Source organism: Mercenaria mercenaria, chromosome 9 (assembly GCF_021730395.1).
Source record: "Mercenaria mercenaria strain notata chromosome 9, MADL_Memer_1, whole genome shotgun sequence".
NCBI lineage: Eukaryota > Metazoa > Mollusca > Bivalvia > Venerida > Veneridae > Mercenaria > Mercenaria mercenaria.
The window spans coordinates 6009931-6026234 of NC_069369.1; the positions used below are offsets into that span (position 1 = coordinate 6009931).

Sequence of the window (16304 nt, forward strand, 5' to 3'; positions counted from 1 at the left end):
GGAAGTGCAGTGTACATAGACCATAATCTTACATTCTTACTTTTTGAATTATCTCCCTTTATTCAAGGTCCATCCCGATTTTGTGTCCTGTCTGTAACTTCATTGTTTGTGGATGAATTTTACCCAGATATTACATATCAGTTACCAATGCCATTCAAATGAATGGATTGTGGTGGGGGATGCACTTTTGAAAAGTAGCCTCTTGTTTAATATTCATGAAAGACTAGAAGCACTTTAAATAACATAAAATGGCAAAACAAATTGTTTCATGCTAAGAGGTTGAAACATTTTTTTGTGTGTTGAAAAAAGCATATTATTTGCAGTCAGTTCATTCAGAAATGATGACTATTTAATGATTTTCAGATCTGATGGTTGAATTTATAATGAGTCATTTGATGAAGACCATGCCCTTGGAGTTATATACGTAAGTTTCTTTCTCATTCAGATAGTGATAAAAATATTTTAAAGGTCTTCACAAGTGGTTGTAGACTATTTTGTTGTTAAAAGTGTTCCAAGTGTGTATGTTTTAACCCATGAAATAACTGGAATTTATTTTACATGCTTAACACATATGTGCATGATATTGATTAAAAGATTTAAAACGTTTTATATTTTATCAAGGGTTTCATTAAAGGGCAGGTAGTGGGGCTTTCCCCCTGCTATAGTAGTCTGAAACCCCAGCTATATTTCCTGAAGCAAGTAAAGTTCTAAATGGGAGGACCCCCAGACCCCACCTCTACTTTGCAGCTTCCACCTTCTACTTCAAAAATTAATGTAAACCCTGCTTAGTATAATGAGATATTTTAAACCTTCGTGTCAGTAAGTCAATTTTAGTGACATGCTACTTATATCTTTATCAGTAATTTAGAAAATTTGTTAAAAAAATCCTGGAACAGAAAATGGCTATGGCAAATATTTAATATGCTGACTGAACTTTTTTTCTCAGAATTGTTCTCAGTTCCTCTACAGTTTTCCAGAGATGATAATATTTTGTCAGCATATTGATTATTTTGTCAGCATATTTATCATTTTAAGCTCGACTATTCGAAGAATAAGTAGAGCTATCCTACTCACCACGGCGTCGGCGTCTGCGTCGGCGTCACACCTTGGGTTAAGATTTTCGTACCAGTCCACATTTTGACAAAGTCTTTTGAGATAAAGCTTTGAAACTTTCAACACTTGTTTACCATCATCATGGCCAGTTATGGGCAAGAGCACATAACTCCATCAAGGATTTTGGCTGAATTATGGCCCCTTTTGACTTAGAAATCATGGTTAAGTTATTCGTACCAGTTCATATTTTGACAAAGTCTTTTGAGATAAAGCTTTGAAACTTTCAACACTTGTTTACCATCACCATGTCCAGTTATAGGCAAGAGCACATAACTCCATCAAGGATTTTGGCTGAATTATGGCCCTTTTCGACTTAGAAATCTGGGTTAATATTTCGTACCAGTCGACATCTTGACAAAGTCTTTTGAGATAAAGCTTTGAAACTTTCAGCACTTGTTTACCATCATCATGTCCAGTTATAGGCAAGAGCACATAACTCCATCAAGGATTTTGACTGAATTATGGCCCCTTTTGACTTAGAAATCATGGTTAAGTTTTTCGTACCAGTTCATATTTTGACAAAGTCTTTTGAGATAAAGCTTTGAAACTTTCAACACTTGGTTACCATCACCATGTCCAGTTATAGGCAAGAGTACATAACTCCATCAAGGATTTTGGCTGAATTATGGCCCTTTTTGACTTAGAAATCTGGGTTAGTATTTCATACCAGTTCATATTTTGACAAAGTCTTTTGAGATAAAGCTTTGAAACTTTCATCACCTGTTTACCATCACCATGTCCAGTTATAGGCAAGAGCACATAACTCCATCAAGGATTTTGACTGAATTATGGCCCCTTTTGACTTAGAAATCATGGTTAAGTTTTTCGTACCAGTTCATATTTTGACAAAGTCTTTTGAGATAAAGCTATGAAACTTTCAACACTTGGTTACCATCACCATGTCCAGTTATAGGCAAGAGTACATAACTCCATCAAGGATTTTGGCTGAATTATGGCCCTTTTTGACTTAGAAATCTGGGTTAATATTTCGTACCAGTTCATATTTTGACAAAGTCTTTTGAGATAAAGCTTTGAAACTTTCATCACCTGTTTACCATCACCATGTCCAGTTATAGGCAAGAGTACATAACTCCATCAAGGATTTTGGCTGAATTATGGCCCTTTTTGACTGAGAAATCTTGGTTAAGTTTTTCGTACCAGTTCATATTTTTTGTAAAGTGTTTGACATATGGCTTTGAAACTTTTATCACTAGTTTAGTATAATAGTCTCTATCTGTAGGAAAGAGAACATAACTCTGTCATCTGTTTTGGCTGAATTATGGCCCATTTTGGACTTTGAAATTGGTTCTGTTTCCATACAAGTCCATGTTTTGTCAAAACTATTTGACATATGGCTTTTAAACTTTGAACACTTGTTTATCATTATGATTTCCATCTGTAGGCAAGAGTACGTCACTATTTTGACTGAATTATGGCCCTTTTTGGACTTTGAAATTGGCTCATATATTGCCATTTAGTGCAAGACTTATCGAAATCAAAGTAATACAGGAACATTGTTTGTCTAATCTATTTATTTCTTTTGTCTGATTATCCGTGGAAATATTTTGACACCATTCTTCAATCAATTCTTCGAATAGTCGAGCGTGCTGTCATCAGACAGCTCTTGTGTCAGCATATTGATCATTTTGTCAGCATATTGGTAATTTTATCAGCATATTGATCATTTTTTCAGCATATTGATCATTTTGTCAGCATATATTGGTCATATTGTCAGCACACTGGTCATATTGATCATGGTCTTACTTTCAAAGTAGGCCAGTAACAGCTGTGTGTTGTTAAGTCTTTGAGATGGATATTGTGAATATAGATGCTATATAAAGCAATATGATATAATATACAATGTATGATTAATTTCTAAATTTCAGTCGGTGTTTAGGTATCTGTCACAGAGTTTTATGTTATCAAAAGAAATGCCGAGTGAGATTACAGTATCCATGGAAAAATCTCTGGACAGGTAAGTTCATTTTAATAGATAATATCGGTAGTTACCTTCCTGCATTTTATTTTTACTTGAAGAAAAGGCAACAGGATTGTAAAGATACGTAAAGATGTAATGATCTGTATTTAAACAAATGTTTAATTTGAGATCTGTTATAATTTTACATCATTCTGCAATGCTTAAACCAAAATAGAAAATTTGTATTGATAGTTTATTTGTCCAGTTTTCAACTCATCTGAGCAGGACGTGTATGGGGTGAGCTGTTGTGGTCACTGACCATTATCTTTCCTTCTGCACTTTTCTTCAAACGACATCTACTCTGAAACCAGCAGGTGGAAGTTGATGAAATGTGCAGGATGTTCTTTGGGTGGTCCTCTTCCAAATTTGTTCAGAGAATTACATTCGACGCTGATCTTGGTTACCATTTCAACCTAAAGGAAAAACATTAAAAATCTTCTTCTCCAGCTTAGATATTTGTTGACTGTTTGATTCTCAGTATTACCTTGACCCAAAAATAATTCATGCAGCAAAGGAATAAAGTTTTACAATGGTCCATTTCTCATGAACTTTGACACGTTTTCTGATACTGGAGAAGCGCCTTTGCCTATATATTACAGCTAAGTAGAAGTTAGCATCATCAGAAATAACAAAGTTTTCCCCTATCAGATTGCACACTTTCTTATGAACTTGCCCTTTCTTTATTGATTTTAGCAGTGTTGAACTGATGAACTCTGCATTTTGCTGCAGTATTGCTCCCTAATTTTAGAACAAACCATAGTTAAACGTTCTGAGAGAACTCCTTACTGGCTGGTATTGGTCGTTATGTTGGTAAATGATTGATAGACTCTAACAATAGGTGCTTCCATAGTAGGTTGTTTCTTAGAACAATTTCTGAGTTTCACGATATTATTTCTATTGCGCTGTAACCCAATATTATGACAAATATGTGTTAAGCGGCTTAAACAAATGTTATATAGAACTCAGAACTCGTTTCTTTGTAATAGTATATGAAAGGTTAATCTTCAAAAGTCCAAGTGCTATATTGTCTAATTTGTCATCTATTTTCGCAGGTAAAACTAAATTAATTCTTGTTAAATATCACTATTTATTGAATTTTCGGCCACCTGGCCTTTATCAAAACATGAAATGTCATTGATGCAGCTATGTAACATCCATCAAAACATGAAATGTCATTGATACAGCTATGTAACATCCATCCATGGATGTTACATAGCTGTATCAATGACTTTTCATGTTTTGATAAAGGCCAGGTGGCCAAAAAATTCATTAAAGAGTGATATTTAACAAGAATTATTATATCTACTTCCCTATGGAAGATGTTTGAATGAATAAAACTAAATTGTTCAAACCAAAGCACATTTATTTATAATATACTGTAATATTGAAAACAGCACAATGAGCAAACTTTGAAATTCTTCAGTATGTCCTTCAAAGTCTTCAAATGCACTGTTTTTAAAAATTGTGAATGTCATTACAGTTGGCCTGTGTGAAAAGCTGTGTGTGAATATAAACCACCTGGCTCTAAAAACCAGCTTGTTTGGTATATGTGTTTTAAACCTCTGAACAAAGAAAACCTGTTAATAAGGAACACTTTTTAGATATCCCAAGCATGGTCTTTTTATACTGTTTTAATAGTAAACTAATGTTGCATTTATTTCAGCCTTAATAAATTTACTGAAGTTTATCCTGTCACATGAGAATCATCTGGTAAAAAGAGCTAATATATTCCACATATGTTCAAAGGTATGTCTAATATATTCCAATATAAAGGTATTTTTGAAACATTTTATACCTTTGGGGTTCTGTGGTCGAGTGCTTGTGCCCCTTACTTCAGATCACTTGCCTTTACCCGCTATAGTTTTGAAGCCTTTGCTTAGGGTTTAACATTATTTCATATGAGGAAGCCATCCAGCTGGTTCTACCCAGGGGTACCGGCCTGTTCCTGAAATAATGCCTAGAGGAACATTTTGTGTTCATAATCCTCAAAAGCTGGAAAGTTACCATATGATGTAAAGTTAACAGTGTAGCTTAAAACACAACACACAATTTTTTACATCTTCTTTTTCCAATCAGCAATATGTATTTTGCCTCGAAGTGGCATTCTGTTTAACCCTTACCCTGCTAAATTCCTATAATGAACTTGTCCATGTTTCAATTTGGATATTACCATTAACTGTTAAAAGGGGTGCTTACCAAAAAGATACTGACTGAATAGCGAACATTGCACGTCATGATCAGACTGCACAGATGTGCAGGCTGGTCATGATCTGCACTGGTTGCAAAGGCAAAATCAGTCATGTCCAGCATGATAAGGGTTAACTCAGTAGAAAGATAACATGATATGACTGAAAGCAATAAGCAATAAGTAATAAAACTTTAAGTCAGTTGTCTTCCTCATCTGAACAAGTGAGGAGTTGTACTTTGCCTGTTGAGAACATGCAATAAATCTGTATACAATAAGTAGGTTATCTGACTGCTCTTTTGTAGATGAACATAAAACTTGTCTTTTTTAAAGCATTTTCAATACAGATACAGGTTTTGTTTTTACTTGCAGATTGTAAATATTTTCAACTTATTTATAACATATGGAGACACGTTCTTGCCAAATCCAAGTAGTTATGATGAACTCTATTATGAGATTATAAGAATGCATCAGGTGTTTGATAATCTTTATTCCATGGGTAAGTTTTAAGGTTAGTCTTTCTTCCATGAGTAAGTTGTCAATTGAACAAGTTTGGTAATCTTTATCCAATGCTTAAGTTATAAGTATTTTAATAAATTTGATAATCTTTATTCCTTGGGTAAGTTTTTAGCTTTTAGTAAGTTCAGTAATCTCTGTTCCATGGGTAAGTTATGACTACGTTAGATTATCTGTATTTCATGGGTAAGTTGTAAGTATGAGAATTGTAACATTTATTCGTAATTATTTCAATTATTTTACCCACACCAGGATACATATAATGCTTTGTGGGAAATAGTTGTCATGTTGAATGTAGTTTCTGTTTTAGTTTACTGTACTTTCCTATGGATTATTTACAATAAAGTTAGATTTAACATTGAAATATTTCAGCATTAAGGTATACAACAAGTGAGGGAGATCACAAAGAATCAGCTGCCAGACTAACCAACCATCTAATCAACGTAAGGTAAGCACAGTACAATTCCATTATGTTAGAACTTCAATCTGGAAATTAGTTGAGGAGGCTGCTTACTTGAAACCACATATGGTATGTAAAATTCTTTCATGTGTGGAACCTATTCGATTGGCTTGCAGAAGGATGCTGTTTCTATCTTGATGCATTCATTTATTTGCCTGAAGTACAAAGTAATGTCTGAAGCAGCTGGTCCAGTGTGGCAGCTGCCATTTCTTCCATCTTTAAAAACCAAATGTGTGGGTGACACTTACATGATGTAGTTGATTTAGTACATAATATTAGTTATAACTTCACTCCCTGTGATAAAGGTTTCTGCTAATTAATTGGCATCCCTGGAGTCTTTTTGCTAAGTATGATAAGGGGCTGAAGATACGGCACCATTGGTGTTTGAACCAATGAACTCTAAGGTTGCAGACAGCTTTCTGATCAATATATCAAGAGACACACTATGTAGGATAATATGTCCATTATCTTGGTGTCATGGTTCAAATCTAGAGCAGGAGATGTCTGTTTTTACCATAATGTCCAAATAAAATTTGAATAAATGTCAAAATTCTTTAAGAAATCATTAAATTTTGTTAAATCCAATTTTTCTGCGCGATATAAGGATATAGTAATTGGTTAGATAATGTATGCACTGTTCCTCATCCATTAAAGCTGGAAAGTGGCCATATGACCTGTAATTGTGCTGGTGCGATGTTAAACCCAACAAAAACAAAACAAAAAACTGTTTCTCTAGCAATACATTTAATTTCATCAGTCAGTCTGATCTTGGTTCTAATTTATTTAAACAATTTTATGATGTCAAAAAGTTGCTGTAAGTGACTTAACCCTTACTCTACTAAATTTCTAAAATGGACTGGTCCATTATTTAGTTTGGGCAGTACCACTTAATATTCAAAGGGATGTTCACTGAAAATTTACTGCAGTTTGATCATGGTCTGCACTGGTCGCAAAGGTAGAATCACTTGCCGCCAGCAGGCTAAAGGTTCATGGAAATATAGTAAATTAGTTTGGTAGAGTACTGGCGCACCTGGAACGACACTGCAACATTTGACACCTACATGTATTTATATGTTTGTTAATTTCTTAATATCTGTGTTTTTCAGGGCTATAGTGAATCATTTCACTCCAAAGGTTGACAGTTGGGCGGCCAACAACCACCTATCATCTCTCACAGAGGAACAGGTATATCAAGTTTTCAGAATACTTGTATTTATTTATTAAAAGTAGATTATTTTTATGCCCCCGAAGGGAGGCATATAGTTTTTGAACTGTCTGTCTGTCTGTCTGTCGGTCTGTCAGTCTGTCGGTCCGTCCGCAATTTTCGTGTCCGGTCCATATCTTTGTCATCGATGGATGGATTTTCAAATAACTTGGCATGAATGTGTACCACAGTAAGACGACGTGCAGTGCGCAAGACCCAGGTCCGTAGCTCAAAGGTCAAGGTCACACTTAGACGTTAAAGGATAGTGCACTGATGGGCGTGTCCGGTCCATATCTTTGTCATCGATAGAGCGTTTTCAAATAACTTGGCATGAATGTGTACCACAGTAAGACGACGTGCAGTGCGCAAGACCCAGGTCCGTAGCTCAAAGGTCAAGGTCACACTTAGACGTTAAAGGATAGTGCATTGATGGGCGTGTCCGGTCCATATCTTTGTCATCGATGGATGGATTTTCAAATAACTTGGCATGAATGTGTACCACAGTAAGACGATGTGCAGTGCGCAAGACCCAGGTCCGTAGCTCAAAGGTCAAGGTCACACTTAGACGTTAAAGGATAGTGCATTGATGGGTGTGTCCGGTCCATATCTTTGTCATCGATGGATGGATTTTCAAATAACTTGGCACGAATGTGTACCACAGTAAGACGACGTGTCACACGCAAGACCCAGGTCCGTAGCTCAAAGGTCAAGGTCACACTTAGACGTTAAAGATCATTTTTCATGATAGTGCATTGATGGGCATGTACGGTCCATATCTTTGTTATTCATGCATGGATTTTAAAATAACTATGCATGAATGTGTGACACAGTAAGACGATGTGTTGCGCGCAAGACCCAGCTCCGTAGGTCAAAGGTCCTAAACTCTTAACATCGGCCATAACTATTCATTCAAAGTGCCATCGGGGCATGTGTCATCCTACGGAGACAGCTCTTGTTAATAATATGATTTTGGAATGTATATATGCTATGGGTAAATGGCATTTTTAGCAGTTTTTAGCTGTCTAGGAGAAACCAGTTCTGCTCCCTTTGTTATGAAATTTCATTCCAGTACTGCCATGTACTTCACAAGTTACAACTTCTCCACATACACAATTTTGGAATTTTGATTTCATTAAAGACATCAATGAAGAAAATCCTCAAAAATGCCCTTTTTGCTAATTTCTTTTCCAGATGATATTAACAAAATTCAAGAAGGTGAATTGTCCATCCACATTCATTCAGAAATTATTTACTAGCTCAGACAGAAAATACTTATATTCGATATTTTATATATTCTGTTATCATAAATAGTTGCTGTAATTGATCTTCTTAAAGTCTGAATTTAAAGAAAGAAAAAGGTATGTTCTTCCTGATTATTATGGAAGGTAAATGCAGTTTTCACAGCGGAGTGTAATACTACACCCTTATTAAAAGGCAGTGACCTATTGTCACAACAAAATCTTATTAGCTCAAGGGTGTATATAATAACTATGTTAGACATATCATTTTCATATAATGAGGTGTTTGTTATATACCTAAACATAACTTCTGATTATTGGCACTGCAAGCACCATTTCAGTAGTCAGTTACTGAGCATACTTCTGGTTCCAGGACATCGTTCCAGTAACCATTTATTGTGCATGCTACGGTTATTTGCACCGCAAATACCAAGTTACTGTGCATTCTTCTGGTTCCAGAACATCGTTCCAGTAACCATTTATTGTGCATGCTCCGGTTATTTGCACCGCAAATACCGAGTTACTGTGCATTCTTCTGGTTCCAGAAAATCGTTCCAGTAACCATTTATTGTGCATGCTCCAGTTATTTGCATGAGTAAGAAGGTTTTGTTACTATTTATAGTAAGGTACATATTAATGATTAATCTGTGCTACAGGTGTTGGAAGTTGTGCGAGCCAGTTACGACACTCTCACTCTCAAGTTACAGGACAGCCTCGACCAGTTTGAAAGATACACAGAGAAACCAAATGAATCTGCATTTTTTACACAGCTGGTAAGATTATGAGAAATCATGGGAATTGAAACACTTGCTTTAAACACCTCTTATTTATTTCATACATGGTTGTTATTTACTAAACAGTAGCTTTAAATTACATGAATTATGCCAAGCTAGGGTGGCCGTGTGAAGTTGATTGAGTCCCAAAAGAACAGGCCCCGTGTCCACAAAACATTCTCAGTCTCAGCTGAGTTTGCTAATGAAACTTTATTTGTCATTTATATCTAAATAGCAAGTCCAAAACTAGATTTTATAACTATTTTGAACTGTCTATTCAGTATCGATGGTCACTCTCAGCTTGAATTTAATCTGGAAGTTTTAGTAAAATTGATAATAAAATTTCAAACTCAAACTCAGCTGAGACCGAAAAATGTTTTGTGAACACGGGGCCTGTCTTTATAGTAACAAATGACAGCTACTTAAATAATGATAGATGATTACCTACCAGGCTGCTGCCTGGCATGAAAGAAAGAAATCAGAAATTAATGCTGTTCAGTGCCTCTAGGTGTCTCATAAGCCAAACATGATTTACTTTACTTTGCTTGTTTTTGTATACGTTTGAAATAATGATTTTTTTCTCTCAGTATTTCTTCCTGTTGTCACACATGTCCATCTGCCTCATTGAAAGTAAGTTTTGAACAGTGAATGAAATAATTCACTGTAAACTTAGAAGTGCTTTGCTTTATTTCTGTTGATTGACAATTTGCAACTATTTATTTTCATGTTTCGACAATGATACTGTACCATTATATTTTGCTATAGACTATTTCAGGACTTTTTAAGTTTGCAGATATACTGTAATTGCATTATATTATAACATATTGTAGGTTCGCTCCATTATCACAGATGTGCGGAAGTCTGTGTCAGAAATAAACATAGATCAACAAACAATACTTCAAGAAGTTTCCCCAATGCCGCCCACCCCTTAACCATATACAGCGGAATACATAACAAGAAAATTGTAAACAGTGGTGAAGTTACAGTCCAACCTGGCTTGAAACAACTACTAAAAGAGGAAGTAAAATTCAATTACTGCAACTGGCTGCTAAACAGAAGTCAAACTGTATAGACTATGTGGAAATAGAGACGTGAAAGTTCAGCTGCTTTAGCCAGGTAGCTGCTAACTAAAGGTGGCCATTAACACAGACTCAACTAAATCTAGTGGTAATATGACTGTATTCAACAGAGTTTCAATTTCAGTAGACTTACCTAAATAGAGGTTAAGTGTTTATAGAATTTGTATATATAACATGCCAGACATGGTAAAAACAAAGGTGACATTGTTTCATACAATGTTTTAGAATTACCTCAGTGAGCTCTTCTTGTAGCTCCAGTTATTCATGATGAAGCTGTTGTTGGCCAAAAGACATTTTAGTCATTTGTAAAACAATACAGATTCCTGGAAATTGATGAGATATTGAATTATAATGTTGAAATCTATAATGTCATTCAGGTTGCAAATTCAAATTTTTCTTGTTGAATCCAAAATGTGAATTTAGTCACATCAGTTGCAGTGTGTACATACTTGCTAATTTTAAGAATATAGGTGAATTATTATTATGGTTTGCACAGACCTTGAAAAGTCCTTGAGTTTGATGCTAGTCCTTGAAAATACCAAGAATAAAAAAAACTGAAATATTTAACTATGAATAAAAGCTTGAATTTTACCAAAAACTTCTTCAGGAGCTTCCTTTATGGAAAGAATACGTTTAAAAGAGAACTTGAAAAATAAAGGGAATTTGAAAGAAATATATTTGTTCACTTACCAGTCCTGGAGTACACCAATAGCAGTCAAAAGTACCTGTCTGGAACCACATTATTTATCACAGTCTACACAGAGTGCAATTTCTGCTATAACAATGTTTTTTGGAAGCACTGGAAAAAAGTTGTCTTACTAACGTTTGAAGATGTGGTTTCGAGATAAAGTAGACCTTGAAAAAGTAAAAATATACTTGAAAGAATTTTGTCTTGATGTTTATTATGAATCATGTATAAAATTTATAATCTAAATATATCTGGCTTGTAGTGAACATGTTGCAACTGAGCTAATGTTGTAGTGTATATGTACTGGTACATGCCTCCAGATCAACATCAGTTATATAACAAATGGTAGTTGATACTAGGTATTAAAAATGTGATATCCGCATTGTTCAGGTAAATATTTTTATGTCTATGTTATAAGTTACAGCTGTATTCGTAACTTGTGAGTTTTCTACATGCTTTATTGTTGAAAAGTATGTGACTGTAGATAAAATGTTGCTAAAATGCATGGAATCACTTTAAAATTTCTTTCTGTTGCATTTAGTGTAAGAAAAAGCACCTATTTTCGCTGGGTCAAAATTTCTCAAATTTGAAATTTTGAGTATACTTGCTAAATTGTAAAAATGGTATCCTGCTAGAACTTGAATTATACTAATGGTGAATATATACACGAGGATTAGTTTTCGCGATATGTAGGGCCTCGCAAATATAGCGAATATTAAACCCTCACGAAAAATTCTACTTTTAAAGTACTAAGTTAAGAAACCCTTAGAAAGATTTGACATAAATCTTGTGGGATGCAGCTTTAATGAATTTCAGCTGCCGTTTAAGTTTTACACAAAATCTTTGTTGAATCACTTCCTGTTTTCAGCTGGGCACGGAAATATTTGTTGCCTATGTAAACCTTATCACTTGAACTAAAGTCAGCACAAGATAGAACCCTACTTGAATCTCAACCTCGGTCATAATATTTACACATCTAATATTGGAATTGATAGCAAATTGTATTTACATGATAATGCCAAAAACTTTTTAATTGAAGTGTTTTGTAAATTGTAGGTTACTGTTGAATTCTCAGTTTTAGATATATATTTTCTATGTACAGCAAGTTATTTTGTACTATTGTGAGGTTATTACAAGTACAAGTACAAAAGTCTTATGCATACAATTATGTAAAATAATTTTATAAAAGGAGGGAGAGTTACATTGTTTTAAGTGGTGTTTTAAGGTTTAGGCAGAAGTTTAATGTAATCACTTCGTAAATGCTGATGGCCTATTTGTTACATTTATGTATAAATTAAATCATGTATTACATATTATATTCTGTCTTAAGTTATACAAATACACGATTTTGGTTACCATACTTTTTAAACTAATCACTTGGCAGACATTTTCAAACTTGTCCAGAGTTTTATTCATAAGAATGCACTACTGTATAAACTCATGAAGAGTCATATAAAGAGGTGATCTATTTATAGCAGCATTGTAAGTGTTGAAAAAAGCGCTTTGGTTGGATAGAGGCAAGAAGTGAAGTCTTCATCATTTAGAAACTGCAGTTAGTCACCTTTACCCCTTTTGATTTCTTAATGCTGAAATCTTCATAACCTCAATTACATACTTAGTGGCTTTCTGATTATTTAAGTGAATAAAAAGTACATGTCAAATAGTTACAAGGAAACAAAAGATGTACTTCCAGCGATTTATTGAATGGCTGGATTATAAATAAAATGTTTTGCTTTCTCTTTATTGAGGGTGATTTTGTGATAGTTATTTATGTAGCATTCCTTTTGTCAAAGTCTATTGTTGAAACATTTTGAAACAGTATTGTATGAAGTCCCTTTTAGTTTTAATTATGAAAGCTGTATGTATGTTTGTACAAATTGTTCCTCAGTAGTAAATCCTGCAGTTATCATTTCCAGGGCATTGTTATTTTGAGAGGATAGTGCATGATACAGAAAACACCAACGCTTTTTAGCTCACCTGAACCAAAAGTTCAGGATGAGTTATTAGTATAGGCTGATGTTCCAACTACTGTCATCCAGCTTCCACATTTTAGATTAAACACCTTCTTCTCAGAAACTACAGACCTGAATAACACCAAACTGGCTCTGTATTGTTCTCCAAGGTCGTTCCCCTCTCAAGTTTGTTCCTATTATTCCACTTGACTCCATTTATGTTTCTGCCAGAGCTAAACATAGAAAACCTTAAAAACTCGTCTTCTTGTGAACCGCAAGATTGATCTTCAAACTTGGTCTGTAGCATCTTTGTATGGTTTTCTATTATATTTGTTCCAATGATTCCACTTAACCCATTTTAGGGGCCGCCAGAGCAAAAAAAAAAAAAAAAAACTTTTTTCTGATGATTTGCCTACTGGATGTACATCAAACTCGCATCCTTGTATAATCCTCTCTCAAGTTTCAAATGGTTCCACTTGACCACTTTTAAGGGCCTCCAGAGCTAAAATGAGAAAAATCTTCAAACAACTTCTCTCAAACCACTAAATACTGTGAAATCATTATTATTCGTGGGGGATTAATTTTCGTGGTTGAGCTCAACCACGAATTTAAGTCCCAACGAACAAATTGTGCCCATGGTAATTTTAATTTGATCTGATCAGTAGTTGTATGCATGTGGCAGTACTAACCTGCAGCTTTCGTGTAGTTTATGGAGGCTCCATCAGCGATAAACATAGGTATGCATGGAAACAAAACCGACTATTTAATTTAGAAATGTATCCGTGGTTTGTTTATGACATGCTTGTCAAAGTAAAAGTAGATACTAAAAATAGAAGTTTGACGTAGCGTCACCTGCCAACTGCACTATAATACGGCTATTTGATTTTTTCGGCCCCGCTATGCAATGTGTAAACACTAGCCTTTATTGTTACTAACATGTAGTAAAGTACTACGACCTTGGAACTATTAAATATGATAAATTAATTGCTAGATTTGTGTCCAATGCATTAATACTTAATTCACATTACATGTTTCTCGACAGGAAATAACACATGCACAAGTTCAACAGCATGTAATTTTAGATGCAGACGCGCCACTCATATTGAAAAAAAAATCAGGCCAGTTTATGAAGGATTACTATGGTTATACTAGTACTACGGAATAAAAACAACATTATTTCAATCTATAAAAGTTTGTTTTAATTTTCAGTATAATAACTAGTTCTTGTTTAAAACATGATCAAATGATCAGTGATCAACTTTATATTTGTTTTGATTATGAATGCTTATTGAGCACGCTGCTACGGTTTTGACACTTTTTAATTGGCGCCGACTTTTTTTATTGAATATTTCACAGTTTTAAAAAGTTTTGCGAATTAGGGGTCGTATAATTATAGATAACGCAGTCGTTAATTGGCACATGATCACTCGCTAATCTCCCGCGGCGTAGATTGCAAATTTGGTAACCATGGTAGCGCTGTTTGACACGTGTAGGTTTCACATGCAAGGAACCTAAGTACCTGTAGATCTATTCTTGTGGAAATTATGATTTTTTTTACACAAAATGAAAATCCACGAATTTACGTCCCCACGAAACAGCCGTTTTGGCCAAAACCACGAAATTTCATGCCAACGAAAATAAATGATTTCACAGTAGGTCATCATCAAACTTGGTCTGTAGCATCATAGTAAAATCTATCTCAATGTTGTTCAAATGGCTCTCCTTGATCCCTTTCAAGGGCTTGGATCTTTACAAGGTATATACTGTGATCGAGGATTTAAAGGTTGATATAATTATATTATCCTGTCTGCAGATGAAATATTACTTTAGATATATTTTCACCATGTTGCTTTTTCAGGGTTATACAGCTTCTATGTCTTGTTTCTGATATACCGGTATGTCATATCTGTCATATTTCATACTAAACAGTTTTCCTTTAGCTGTAAAATCTTTGTACCTCGTATTCTATTTTTGCACCCTACATTGATAATGAAAAATCATATGTTTTATACTGTTACACAAAAATAATGAATGTTGGCTTTTCATATATATACGTTAAAAAACACCGGTTGAACTAGAAGCAACATATACCCGTTTTAAGTCAGATGAGCAATATAGGGCCAATCTGGCCCTCTTGTTTATTTTAAGGTGTATTACAGATAAAAATTGTTGCTACATGGCTTCCACCTATATTAAGTAATGCTTTACAAGTCTTTTCTACATATTTTATTGGCTACAAGAATGGTTATCATTCTTTAAATGTACATTTCTTTCTGAGTATTACAATTCATATTTTATAAGGCCTTTCCTAAATTATGAAAATTGTCATATATCTTGATGCATTCGGCATTAAAAGCCACTTATCACTGGTTCTTGTATGTGCTGGATATGAATCACCTGTACACATAACCAAGACCCCAGATGTAAGAATGAATATTGCTAATTTTAGTCAGAGAACTGAGATTGGGGACAGACTACTGTCATAATGCCAGTCTGATTGGTTGATTCTTACTCAGTCTTGAAAGTGACCAATGATAAGGCTGCATCCCGAAACTGGTCATTAATTTTAGTTTTATGAATTTTGTTCCTGGATATTCTTGAATTCATTCTAGAATATGATTATTCTTAGACTGTAACATGTTTATTGTGTGCAATATGTACATATATAATTGTATTATGTCATGTGATAGATCAGTTTTGTTGATATACGAAAATATAATTACATTGCATATAATTTAGTAATATTTGTTGTTTTATTTTTAAAAGGGGCGTGTCTCAAGTTGAATATCAAATGACAAGTAGGCTGGTCATTATGATTGTAGAAGTTAAATTAAATTCAACATTGATATTTTGGTGAGGAATAAGTAAGAAGTGTATAAAGAGATGAAGTACAGAAAAAAGTGCTAAAAAATACCATCGCATATTTTTAAAATATTGTGTCTGGTATATGGAAGTAACATCTAATACATCATCTGGCTATATATTTGCTCATCATGAGCACTTGGTGCACTTAGTGAGCTTTTAGGACTGTTGAATGTTTGTCATCCTTCTGTCTGTTCGTCTTTCATCCGTCCATCTGCTGTCCATGGTTTCTTAAATCTAAACCACTGTCAGTTTC

The 16304-nt window shown here is 34.4% G+C and overlaps 1 protein-coding gene across 1 annotated transcript in view; it reads left to right on the top strand.

Moving 5' to 3' along the window:
* The window catches only part of LOC123546403 (armadillo-like helical domain-containing protein 3), a 44693-nt gene extending 28769 nt beyond the window's left edge, over positions 1-15924 (top strand). The window contains exons 18-25 of the mRNA XM_045332649.2: positions 364-424; positions 3000-3088; positions 4755-4837; positions 5649-5775; positions 6165-6240; positions 7359-7437; positions 9351-9467; positions 10298-15924. Coding sequence (XP_045188584.2) covers positions 364-424; positions 3000-3088; positions 4755-4837; positions 5649-5775; positions 6165-6240; positions 7359-7437; positions 9351-9467; positions 10298-10399 — 734 coding nt within the window. The 3' untranslated portion in view covers positions 10400-15924. The remainder of the gene's footprint in view (positions 1-363; positions 425-2999; positions 3089-4754; positions 4838-5648; positions 5776-6164; positions 6241-7358; positions 7438-9350; positions 9468-10297) is intronic.
* The last annotated feature ends 380 nt before the right edge of the window (positions 15925-16304 follow it).